This window comes from Alosa pseudoharengus, unplaced genomic scaffold (assembly GCF_046254945.1).
Source record: "Alosa pseudoharengus isolate Yale_2024_CS ecotype anadromous, Long Island Sound unplaced genomic scaffold, YU_APseudo_1.1 YU_APseudo_1.1_scf_1, whole genome shotgun sequence".
NCBI classification, from domain to species: Eukaryota; Metazoa; Chordata; class Actinopteri; order Clupeiformes; family Clupeidae; genus Alosa; species Alosa pseudoharengus.
The window spans coordinates 15567206-15581340 of record NW_027468564.1 but is presented as its reverse complement, the minus strand read 5'-3'; the positions used below and the strand labels follow the sequence as shown (position 1 = coordinate 15581340).

Below are 14135 nucleotides of genomic sequence, written 5' to 3'. Positions count from 1 at the left end.
GCTGTTAGAATGTTAGAATATGTTCTAGTGTGTTGGGACAGGAATGACGCGTACTGTATCTGTGGATTAATTTACTCTCCATCAGAGTGTGTGGGGACAGGTATGATGTGTACTGTATCTGTGGATTAATTTACCCTCCATCAGAGTGTGTGGGGACAGGTATGATGTGTACTGTATCTGTGGATTAATTTACCCTCCATCAGAGTGTGTGGGGACAGGTATGATGTGTACTGTATCTGTGGATTAATTTACCCTCCATCAGAGTGTGTGGGGACAGGTATGATGTGTACTGTATCTGTGGATTCACTTACCCTCCATCAGAGTGTGTGGGGACAGGTATGATGTGTACTGTATCTGTGGATTAACTTACCCTCCATCAGAGTGTGTTGGTTTGCTGCTTTGTTGCACACAGAGTGTCTCACTGTGACCTGCAGCCTCCTCTCTCTCCTGAGAGACACTCATCCTAGCAGCAGTGGAAGAGTCTCTCTGGGAATGTACATGAGACATATGCAGCTTTATGTCTTGTTTCATGTGTCACTGCATACTATAGATTAGAGCTGTAGCTAAACATGAACCGCTATCTTTGTTTTTAGCACTCTGACAAGATCAAGAAACACAACAAATAGATGATGAAAGGAGCTCAACAACAACATGAAGAAAAAAATGCAAACAGGCTCTAGCCTTTTTTGTCCAGGACTTTAGAGGGAGTTATGATGTAGCCCACTCAGAAGCCCCTTAATGTGTACGGGATCAAGGCTGTGTGTTTAAAATGATGTCTTACTCCACTTATAAGAGATCAAGGCCGTGTGTTTAAACTGATGTCTTACTCCACTTATAAGAGATCAAGGCCGTGTGTTTAAACTGATGTCTTACTCCACTACTCCACTTATAAGAGATCAAGGCCGTGTGTTTAAACTGATGTTTTACTCCACTACTCCACTTATAAGAGATCAAGGCTGTGTGTTTACACTGATGTCTTACTCCACTTATAAGGGATCAAGGCCGTGTGTTTAAACTGATGTCTTACTCCACTACTCCACTTATAAGAGATCAAGGCCGTGTGTTTACACTGATGTCTTACTCCACTTATAAGGGATCAAGGCCATGTGTTTACACTGATGTCTTACTCCACTTATAAGAGATCAAGGCCGCGTGTTTACACTGATGTCTTACTCCACTTATAAGGGATCAAGGCTGTGTGTTTAAACTGATGTCTTGCACAATACAGATATTCATCCAGACAGTTTTTGTTACAATCATCTCCTTTATTTGTCGGTGTATAGGCCTATTTTAATATGTTTAGCTGATCCACTAATAAGGGGCAACGTGTGCATGCTAAAGGGCAAAGGGAATATGAACACTGATCTGAAGTTGTACCCTTTCAAGTATAAGTGTATATCCTCTTTTGATCCCGTGAGGGAAATTTGGTCTCTGCATTTATCTCAATCAGTGAATTAGTGAAACACACTCAGCACACAGTGAGGTGAAGCACACACTAATCCCGACGCAGTGAGCTGCCTGCTACAGCTGCGCTCGGGGAGCAGTGAGGGGTCAGGTGTCTTGCTCAAGGCCACTTCAGCCGTGGATGAGGGCATCCGAGAGCAGTGCTCAACCACTTCCCCCGCCAACATTTTTTCCTACTGGTCGGGGTTCGAACCGGCAACCCTTCGGCTACAAGCCCGAAGCCGTAACCAGTAGGCAGACATCCCAAGTCTCCTGGAAGTTCCGGGAGTTTCCCGCATATGGATAGCGGCTTCCTGACGCCCGCAAATTAGATCAAATCTCCCGGAACCTAGAGCGAGCGATCAAGAGCGAGCAAAATTGTGTGTGCATCTGAGTGTAGCACGCACACGACAGGGGAGAGAGAGAGGGGTGGTGCGTGTGTGCCTGAGCGCATCCATGACAGAGAGCATCCTGATTGGCCTGTTTCGCTAAATCAACCAATCAGTTTTCGGTGTAGGCGGGCTTTTTTCACTTGAACTTGATCAGCTCAGTGTATCTAGGAACAGTGGGGTATACTACGAAGCACGTTAGACATATCTAGGCTATGTAGACATATCGAGGCTTCACAAAGCCTTGACTCAGGGGTATACGCTGTGCACAGTAGTGTAACATTTATTCACCATAAATTAATAAAGTTGAGTGGTTCTGCAATGTAGGCTATGTTTCCGTTTTTTTGTTGCCTACGGCTGAACAACACCCGTGGGAATATCCATGACCAACCCCACTCTCGATCGTGCTATATTGCTTAAATCTACACTACGTTCATATTTTGTGTCTAACGTATAACATCAAATAAATCAATTGTCATCAGTTGTATGGTATGCGCGTCCATAGTGGGATATTTGCACGAATGCACTATTAAATCGCATTCGAGATCCAAAATGTTAGTAGAGGCGGAGCTCCACCTGTAAGATATATGACAGAATCCTAGACGTGAGATAACTTCCTTTTTAAGACAATTGATTGGTGAGTGGGCGGTAGATAACATGATTTGAGCTATAACTTAGCACATAACCTCCTCCCGACCAGGTTTGGTTGACAGCATAAGATACCATGGTGATATAGCGACACTAAAACAGATCCACGTTCGTGTCACAGCATTCCCTGGCTTTGAGCGCAATATACCTCGCTAACCCACTAATCGAGATTCGTAGTATACCCCACAGGAGCGTCATGGCAGAGTCAGCGCCCCCCAAAAAGTAAATATTTCAAAGTGTAGGCTACCCTTGTCTCATAAGAGTAAAAGATAATGATAGGCCTAGTCTTGCACGCTGCACTGTTTGTAACAGTGACCTTAGCATTGCCCATGGCAGCTTAAATGATTGCAAAAAACATGTTGAGGTGAGTTTAACTAGTGTCAATTCATGTGCATATTATTCAGGCCTATAGAGATGGCTAGTTGCCAAGGCTACATGAAAAGACCAAACTACCAAAATCTACATATTTTATTTTCACAATTTCTATCTATAGGCCTTCCTTATTTGGACATTATTGAACAAACATAATATGTATTTCAGTACCTAAGTAGGCTAACGTTTTTTTTATTATTATTATTATTATTATTATTATTATGTATTTATTTATTATTTATTTTTTTGGTGGGGGGGCTTTGTGATACCTCCCTGAAATGACATTTTGCAGGTTGGGATGTCTGAGTAGGCCACGGCTGCCCCGTGGGTATCCTGGGTATCCTACTACTGGCAGATAGATAATTGTCCACTTGCCTCCTCATGTGTTTGCCACTAACGCGACAACAGGCCTATGCTTTGACACTTTCAGGTTGCAGCCAATCAAATGACCGCATATGTAAACTGGTTGTACTGGAGATGTAGGCTATACACTTTATGAGGACGCTGAACGAATTCACAACAAAACACATAATACGAAAGACTTCGCTTAAGTATTGGTATGGACAATTTCGCCATCCCAAAGTATTGGTATGGACATATCCCTAATGCAAACCTTTGTCCTTGCTGGTCACAGGCTAGCGCCCATAGTAGCCTATCTGGTTATGCACAACGATTTTGCGCTTGATTTCTTAATCTGGCCCTGGTAAATGAGTAGCCTAGGTTAACTCGATATGATATGTTACAATGGAGCTAAATTAAGACATATCATTTATTCAGTGGCCGCGGCTTATATTTAATGTTAGCAAGCCCGCATTTAGCCTAGCCTACTAGTGATGTGTTAGGTCTAGGCCTACCCTAAAGGCGGAAATCTCCGTCGAAAATCTTTCTTAAACAACGACAAGTTGACGCAACGAAATTCTAATGAGTTTAATCTATTCCAAATATTCCACGTACCGAAAACACAAAGTGTATGGCAATAGAAACACATTCAAGAGTTGTGATAGTCCTTAATTAAAGCGAGGACCGACAACATAGCCTACTTGCAGGGGCGCCTTAATACCAACCGAGGCCCCTGGGCTATATGTTTTTTAAGGCCCCCCCCCCCCCTCCCCCCCAACCGCAAATATTAATTATGATTAAATGATACCCGGCCCGCGATCTGACCCGACACATAGCGTGCGCTTTTGGTTAATAATATGTAGTGTAGCCTATTATTCAGCCTATGTAAAACCTTTACATAAACAGGAACAGACGAAGCTGAAGTTGGCCGCACATTCAGAATGCGGTGTAGTCAAGTTTTCGTTCCACCTTAAATATTGCAATTTTCTACCGACGGGGCAGTGCTGACTGCAAATACGTGATTGCCTAGTAGCAGACGAACATGTAGGCTACTCCTCACAGACGAATAAAAGCCTTTTTTTCTGGTGACTCCATTGTCGACCAATCTTTAAGTAAATGATACATGCTTTCTGTCAAATAAATCGGTTCATATTACACTTGTTTTGGGGGGGCTTTTCTGTTTCTTCTTTACATGAGCTATATTTAATATTTTACAATTTATGCACTAGATTTGATACCCATTGCTCACACATGATTTGCCGTGAGATATTACACCACATCCCGATACTACAGTCTCTGAGATTTCATTTGACACCATGTATGGCCAATTTCGTCGTGAAAATTCACCCTTTTATTACAATTGAAATTCCATGAGCTGTTTTTCATATTCCACAATGTATGCACTAGACTTGATACCTATTGCCCACACAACATTTGCCGTGAAATATTACACCACATCCCGATACTACCGTCTCACAGCGTTCATATGACACCCAGCATGCCAAACTTCGTCGTGGAAAATGGCCATTTTTCTTACATTTAAATTACATGAACTATATTTCATATTCCACAGTATATGCACTAGATTTGATACCTATGGTCCATACATAATTTGCCGTGAAATATTACACCACATCCGGAGACTACAGTCTCTGTGCTTTCATATGACACCTTGCATGCCAAATTCCATCGTGGAAAATGACCCTTTTTCATAGATTTAATTTACATGAGCTATATTTCATATTCCACAATTTATGCACTAGATTTGATACCCATTGCTCAGACATGATTTGCCGTGAGATATTACACCACATCCCGATACTACAGTCTCTGAGCTTTCATTTGACACCAAGCATGGCCAATTTCGTGGTGGAAATTCACCCTTTTATTACAATTGAAATTACATGAGCTGTTTTTCATATTCCACAAATGTATGCACTAGATTTGATGCCTATTGCCCAAACATCATTTGCCGTAAAATATTACACCACATCCCGATACTACCGTCTCACAGCGTTCATATGACACCAAGCATGCCAAACTTCGTCGTGGAAAATGGCCATTTTTCTTACATTTAAATTACATGAACTATATTTCATATTCCACAGTATATGCACTAGATTTGATACCTATGGTCCATACATGATTTGCCGTGAAATATTACACCACATCCCGAGACTACAGTCTCTGTGCTTTCATATGACACCTTGCATGCCAAATTCCATCGTGGAAAATGACCCTTTTTCATAGATTTAATTTACATGAGCTATATTTCATATTCCACAATTTATGCACTAGATTTGATACCTATGGCCCATACATCATTTGCCGTGAAATATTACACCACATCCTGAAACTACAGTCTCTGAGCTTTCATATGACACCTTGCATGCCAAATTCCATCGTGGAAAATGGCCATTTTCCTTACATTTAAGTTACATGAGCTATATTTCATATTTTACAATTTATGCACTAGATTTGATACCTATTGCCCACACATCATTTGCCGTGAAATATTACACCACATCCCGATACTACAGTCTCTGAGCTTTCATTTGACACAATGCATGGCCAATTTTGTCGTGGAAAATGGGCATATTTCATAGATTTAATTTACATGAGCTATATTTCATATTCCACAATTTATGCACTAGATTTGATACCCATTGCTCACACATGATTTGCCGTGAGATATTACACCACATCCCGATACTACAGTCTCTGAGCTTTCATTTGACACCATGCATGGCCAATTTCGTGGTGGAAATTCACCCTTTTATTACAATTGAAATTACATGAGCTGTTTTTCATATTCCACAAATGTATGCACTAGATTTGATGTCTATTGCCCAAACATCATTTGCCGTAAAATATTACACCACATCCCGATACTACCGTCTCACAGCGTTCATATGACACCAAGCATGCCAAACTTCGTCGTGGAAAATGGCAATTTTTCTTACATTTAAATGACATGAACTATATTTCATAGTCCACAGTATATGCACTAGATTTGATACCTATGGTCCATACATCATTTGCCGTGAAATATTACACCACATCCCGAAACTACAGTCTCTGTGCTTTCATATGACACCTTGCATGCCAAATTCCATCGTGGAAAATGGCCATATTTTATAGATTTACTTTACATGAGCTATATTTCATATATTACCATTTGTGCACTTGATTTGATGCCTATTGCCCACACATCATTTGCCGTGAAATATTACACCACATCCCGAAACTACAGTCTCTGAGCTTTCATATGACACCTTGCATGCCAAATTCCATCGTGGAAAATGGCCATTTTCCTTACATTTAAGTTACATGAGCTATATTTCATATTTTACAATTTATGCACTAGATTTGATACCTATGGCCCATACATCATTTGCCGTGAAATATTACACCACATCCCGAAACTACAGTCTCTGAGCTTTCATATGACACCTTGCATGCCAAATTCCATCGTGGAAAATGGCCATTTTCCTTACATTTAAGTTACATGAGCTATATTTCATATTTTACAATTTATGCACTAGATTTGATACCTATTGCCCACACATCATTTGCCGTGAAATATTACACCACATCCCGACACTACAGTCTCTGAGCTTTCATTTGACACCATGCATGCCCAATTTCGTTGTGGAAAATGGGCATATTTCATAGATTTAATTTACATGAGCTATATTTCATATTCCACAATTTATGCATTAGATTTGATACCTATGGCCCATACATCATTTGCTGTGAAATCTACACCACATCCCGAAACTACAGTCTTTGAGCTTTCATATGACACCCTGCATGCCAAATTCTATCGTGGAAAATGGCCATTTTTCATACATGTAATTTATATGAGCTATATTTCATATTTTACAATTTATTCACTAGATTTGATACCTATTGCCCATACATCATTTGCCTTGAGAAATTACACCATATCCCGATACTACAGTCTCTCAGCTTTCATTTGCCACCATGCATGGCCAATTCCGTCATGGAAAATCCCCATTTCATTACAATTGAAATTCTATGAGCTATATTTCATGTTTTACGATTTATGCAGATTTGATCCCTATTTGGCGTGACATACAGCACATCCAGATACAACAGACTTTGCACTACTTAAAAAATCTCACAAATTCTATGTGTGCTCAAGTATAGCATAAATGAGAATTACTCTGCATATAGCCTAGGCTACGCTACTTGTAGGTCTCTTATTTGACACTCCTACTGTCAGTCATAACTGTTGAAATCTGACAATGATCACGAGGAGCGTGTAATTACATCCATTGTGCAGTTATTCTTTTTTTCTGAAATATAGCTCATGTAACTTAAATGTAAGAAAAATTGCCATTTTCTACGACGAAATTTGGCATGCAGGGTGTCATATGAACGCTGTGGGACGGTAGTATCGGGATGTGGCGTAATATTTTACGGCAAATGATGTTTGGGCAATAGGCATCAAAAGTGCACAAATGGTAAAATATGAAATAAGTAAATCTATAAAATATGGCCATTTTCCACGACGAAAGTTGGCATGCAGGGTGTCATATGAAAGCTCAGAGACTGTAGTTTCGGGATGTGGTGTAATATTTCACGGCAAATGATGTATGGACCATAGGTATCAAATCTAGTGCATATACTGTGGAATATGAAATATAGTTCATGTAATTTAAATGTAAAAAAAAATGGCCATTTTCCACTACGAAGTTTGGCATGCTTGGTGTCATATGAACGCTGTGAGACGGTCGTATCGGGATGTGGTGTAATATTTTACGGCAAATGATGTTTGGGCAATAGGCATCAAATCTGTGCATACATTTGTGGAATATGAAAAACAGCTCATGTAATTTCAATTGTAATAAAAGGGTGAATTTCCACGACGAAATTGGCCATGCATGGTGTCAAATGAAAGCTCAGAGACTGTAGTATCGGGATGTGGTGTAATATCTCACGGCAAATCATGTGTGAGCAATGGGTATCAAATCTAGTGCATAAATTGTGGAATATGAAATATAGCTCATGTAAATTAAATCTATGAAATATGCCCATTTTCCACGACGAAATTGGCCATGCATGGTGTCAAATGAAAGCTCAGCGACTGTAGTATCGGGATGTGGTGTAATATCTCACGGCAAATGATGTGTGGGCAATAGGTATCAAATCTAGTGCATAAATTGTGGAATATAAAATATAGCTCATGTAAATTAAATCTAATATGCCCATTTTCCACGACGAAATTGGCCATGCATGGTGTCAAATGAAAGCTCAGAGACTGTAGTATCGGGATGTGGTGTAATATTTCGCGGCAAATGATTTGTGGGCAATAGGTATCAAATCTAGTGCATAAATTGTAAAATATGAAATATAGCTCATGTAACTTAAATGTAAGGAAAATGGCCATTTTCCACGATGGAATTTGGCATGCAAGGTGTCATATGAAAGCACAGAGACTGTAGTTTCGGGATGTGGTGTAATATTTCACGACAAATGATGTATGGGCCATAAGTATCAAATCTAGTGCATAAATTGTGGAATATGAAATATAGCTCATGTAAATTAAATCTATGAAAAAGGGCCATTTTCCACGATGGAATTTGGCATGCAAGGTGTCATATGAAAGCACAGAGACTGTAGTCTCGGGATGTGGTGTAATATTTCACGGCAAATGATGTATGGACCATAGGTATCAAATCTAGTGCATATGCTGTGGAATATGAAATATAGTTCATGTAATTTAAATGTAAGAAAAATGGCCATTTTCCACGACGAAGTTTGGCATGCTGGGTGTCATATGAACGCTGTGAGACGGTAGTATCGGGATGTGGTGTAATATTTCACGGCAAATGTTGTGTGGGCAATAGGTATCAAGTCTAGTGCATACATTGTGGAATATGAAAAACAGCTCATGGAATTTCAATTGTAATAAAAGGGTGAATTTTCACGACGAAATTGGCCATACATGGTGTCAAATGAAAGCTCAGAGACTGTAGTATTGGGACGTGGTGTAATATCTCACGGCAAATCATGTGTGAGCAATGGAAATCTAGTGCATAAATTGTAAAATATGAAATATAGCTCATGTAAAGAAGAAACAGAAAAGCCCCCCCCAAAACAAGTGCAATATGAACCGATTTATTTGACAGAAAGCATGTTGTATCATTTACTTAAAGATTGGTCGACAATGGAGTCACCAGAAAAAAAGACTTTTATTCGTCTGTGAGGAGTAGCCTAGCCTACATGTTCGTCTGCTACTAGGCAAATGCCAGTGTCATCGCGTATTTGCAGTCAGCGCTGCCCCCTGTCGGTAGAAAATTGCAATATTTAAGGTGGAATCGAAACTTAACTACACCGCATTCTGAATGTGCGGCCAACTTCAGCTTCGTCAGGAACAGATCCCTCGAATCACGTCAGCCTGCCCATGACATCGCTTATCAAAAAGGCTAGCCTACTGCACGAAAACAAGCGTTGAACTTTTACAACACATGTTGTACCCAACACATGTTGGGTAGGCTACACATATGGACGTTTAAAAGCTTTTCAAAAGTGCGTGTTTGTCGTGTCGGGCGGTTCCCCAGGAGTTTTTTTTTAAATGCTGTCTACTTAACACACCAGTTTAACGCAGTTTGGGAGGGACAGAAATACTTTTAGCCTATAACAAGCTGGCTCATGTGACGTGAACATGGCTACCTTATGCATTATCACTACACTACATGGAGACATATCTCACGTTAACAAGGGAGAAAACATAACATAGACTATTATATGTGCGAATGGGTTAGCACAAACTTAGCTGTTGGTGAACGGAGATGCAGATCACTAATTCATTTATTCGCGCCACAGTGCATGTTCTGCGTTCACTCCAATGAGACAAGTGAAATACATGTTTTTAAAGCCGTTTCATTTCAAGGCTATTTGCTACGATATTTACCTGCTATGCCTTCTGTTTTCATGGACAGTTACAGGAATCCACGTCATTCGTTTATCGTTGCTTCAATCCTACCCACGTTATCTCCAGAGTTTGTATGGTAAGTTTGTCAGTCAGTTTCAGCCTCTCTAGCTCCTCTACACCCGTTGGGATTTATTACGTTTTGTTACATTTTGTTTCACTTTAGAATTGGAAAAGACAAAGGGGGCCTCTGCATGGATGTAAGAGCAGTATATGCTCAATTATTTAGGCTAGCTCCAGAGTAGGCTAATGACGCCGCGAATACGGACACGCCGTTTATTATTATTGATTATCATTATTATTATTAGGAGGCCCCTCATTGGTCGAGGCCCCTGGGCTGAAGCCCAGGTAAGCCCCTGCATTAAGGCGCCAGTGCCTACTTGTGAACAAGAACACTGTAGCAGCGGATACAGTGAAGCGAAGCCCATCGTTCGCTTTCCCGACGAGAGACAAACACTACATTTTCCAGTAGTATTGCCCGTTATAGTATTACTATGAAAGACATTGCGTTGAAGCACCGGTTCAACCGTGTAGCCTACTATGCAATGCTGATAAACTTACCAATAGTATTTTCAAGATGCGTCATTGCCGAAATGTTCAACTGCTTTTTCCACAATACGGAAGCAACGACTTCTGTTTCAGTTTCGTTAGGGGAGGAGACGTGATGCACAGTAGAGTCAAGCCTCCAAGGGTTCGGGTTGCTGTGGGTAGTGCGGACTCCTCACTGGAAATAGCATAAATTCCGATTCAATTCTTGAATTTTACTTGCATGATAGCAAACAAGAAGCAGAATTGCAATTCGAATTTTGCACAACAGTGGTAAGAATATTGTTTTTTTTTCTTCTTCTTTTTTCTGTCGGCTACAAACATCTCTCAGCTGACCACATTTTAGCCGTCTAGACTTACTTTACCTTAGAGAAGAGAACACATAGAAGCCTAGCACCAGCTGTTATGAAGATGCGTATAAATGGCTACTTACTTTACCTTAGAGAAAATATAACACATAGAGGCCTAGCCCCAGCTGTTATGAAGCTGTGTATAAATGGCTACTTACTTTACCTTAGAGAAAATATAACACATAGAGGCCTAGCACCAGCTGTTATGAAGCTGTGTATAAGTGGCTACTTACTTTACCTTAGAGAAGAGAACACATAGAGGCCTAGCGCCAGCTGTTATGAAGCTGTGTATAAATGGCTACTTACTTTACCTTTGAGAAAAGAGAACACATAGAGGCCTAGCACCAGCTGTTATGAAGCTGTGTATAAATGCCTACTTTACCTTAGAGAAGAGAACACATAGAGGCCTAGCACCAGCTGTTATGAAGCTGTGTATAAATGGCTACTTACTTTACCTTAGAGAAGAGAACACATAGAGGCCTAGCGCCAGCTGTTATGAAGCTGTGTATAAATGGCTACTTACTTTACCTTAGAGAAAAGAGAACCCATACAGGCCTAGCACCAGCTGTTATGAAGCTGTGTATAAATGGCTACTTATTTTACCTTAGAAAAGAAAACACATAGAGGCCTAGCACCAGCTGTTATGAAGCTGTGTATAAATAGCTACTTACTTTACCTTAGAGAAGAGAACACATAGAGGCCTAGCGCCATAAGCTGTGTGTAAATGATGATTAATAGTAGATCAGTAAAGAATAAAAGACAAAAAAATAGTCAAGATGTGTTTTGCTTGATTGAATCTTTGGATACCCAAAATGCATGCTGAAAGTAAAAGGCTTACTACATAAGAACCCCCTTGTGTAGAAGCATAGGCCGCAGGGGCGTCATGCAAGCCAAAATTCAGGGGGGGCACAATCAGGCAATTGTTTTGGGGGGGGGGGGGTCATGTTAGAGGGGGGCCGGAGATTTCTCCCCCTGGAAATGTTGAAATTCTGGCTGCTAAACATACCATTTCAATGCAGTTTGGAAGGGACAGAAATACAGAGCAAGCAGCAACCATCCTCTATCTGAGGACTAAGCTAAAGTATCTATTTTGTAAGTTAATGTAAAACACATAGGTTGGTGAAAGAACTGTAAGCTCAAATTCAGCTCATTAAAGTGTAAGCTCATTAAAGCATGTTTAGACACACACATTTACACTTAGGCCTACACCCATGATTTTAAAACATTGCAGTTGTTATGATTTGATTGATATGTGACCTAAATCTTACATTAAAAAAAGGTGCTGAGGTCTGACTTTGTGGTGCTCAGAAATTAAATTATTTTAATCTTAATTCATATGATGAAGGACTTTGAAAGATGTTTGACAGGTTTCAGTGCTGAGTAGCCTAAGGTTAACACTAAATATTTAAATATTTCACTAGGCCTAGTTCTACTAGGCTACCTCATTTGTAAATTACTACCTGTAAATCATGAGCAAGTGACTTGATAATAACCTAAGTTATGAGCACATGAGAGAGACTATTATACTTTCTTGCCCTCTACATCACGGTCATAGCGATCCTATTTATATAAAACAACTTTAGGCCCCCTTTTGAACGGGTGACCTATCCCTTTTCACTACATGGATTAGCTGCCAGGTAGGCTATGTGAAGAGAACAAGTGGAGAAACATCCAACGCGATGCCTTGGTAGGCATATTAGGTTGGATTTTGTAGTCACTGCAAATTTAACACCCTCGTTTTTATGAAACTGGAAACAATTGAACCAGGCGACTTTGCCAAATATTTTTAATATCTGTAAGAGTAGCCTAGGCCAGTGTTTCCCAAACTTTTTTTCTGGCGACCCACTTTTTAAAAATGACAGACCATCGCGACCCATTTCACTTCAAATCTACCCTGCAACCACCAATATTATTTTAGGCCACAGGTTCTCCAACTTTTCTATGCCTCCTCCAACCATACATTGCTATAGGATCTAGATAGATAGATCCTGCTTTGAACACGGTAGTGTTGGATTTTGAGCACCATCAGCATGAAAAGTTGGAAATGACTACTGAAAAGATACGTTTTAATGCGCATCCGAGAGTTTGGGGAAATGCTCGCATGTTGCGCATTCGTCAGCATACTTGTTCCTGTATTTCTAAAAAAAATGTTGTAGGCTACATTGCATTGCAGACAAATGGGTCCATAACACTGTGGACGTCAATTCCGATGTAAACAGCAAATAACTCAAGTCGTTATATTGTATTGTTGTATTATATTATATAGTCGTTATATCAGAACAAGAGGCTTTTGGGCAATAGCCGGAAGAATGCGCCTTTACTTGGAGTTCGCGAGGTAGAAAACGAGAGAAATAGTGTTTAAAATGTCTATTTAAATTGTAGCCTAATATAATGCACTGTTGTGCATTTTAAATCAGAAATAAGAATGTGAAGAGGTTGCTATTAACTTTAAAGATTGCATCTACAATCGAAACTATCTACATGTAAATTGAATATCCTTATCCGGTCTATGGATGTCTGCTTTAGTTGACAGCACGGTCACTAGATTTTAATCGGTAAAGTTGAGGAACTGGTATCTGTTAATGTTCGTGCAAATAGGCGGATTCATGTCCCTTGCAGTTTGCAACCGCGAGGTACAGGTCATGGCAGGCGCCGCACAGAACGGTTTCATTTTGAGAGGTAGATATCCATGCTCTGGCTCCCCCTCTGCGATGCGTTCGTCCCCCAGTTTCATGCGCCCATTTCATGAGCTTTTATGACAAAACCGTAACTGTGGTAGTTAACAATCTACATCCTAATAGAAAACTGTTAACTTTCCTGGTATCAAATGACAAATGGTATCAGTTAGACCTATAACACAACATAAATTGTGCTGGGCTGGTGACCCAAATAAATTCTCTTGCGACCCACCCGTGGGTCGCGACCCAGACTTTGGGAAACACTGGCCTAGGCTACGTTACACTGACACCATGTAGGCTAACGTTAACGTAATGCTCTGAATTCGCGGCCAACATCAAATCCATAGTTTTTGATCACCAAGTCAAAATTTCCTGGTCAATCACAAATACAGTAATTACACTACTTTTT

At 40.2% G+C, this 14135-nt stretch overlaps 1 protein-coding gene across 2 annotated transcripts in view; it reads right to left on the bottom strand.

The window, feature by feature from the left end:
• LOC143121903 (NACHT, LRR and PYD domains-containing protein 3-like) overlaps positions 1 to 10776 on the bottom strand; it is a 52863-nt gene extending 42087 nt beyond the window's left edge. Inside the window, exons 1-2 of one of the 2 annotated variants that reach the window (XM_076282583.1) lie at positions 10714 to 10776; positions 371 to 486 (exon numbers count right to left, since the gene is read on the bottom strand). In XM_076282583.1, the coding sequence (XP_076138698.1) occupies positions 371 to 462 (92 nt within the window). In that variant the 5' untranslated portion in view covers positions 463 to 486; positions 10714 to 10776. Of the gene's footprint in view, positions 1 to 134; positions 307 to 370; positions 487 to 10713 lie in introns of those variants that run through there. The other variant, XM_076282591.1, reaches the window with a different exon arrangement.
• Between the last annotated feature and the right edge of the window lie 3359 nt (positions 10777 to 14135).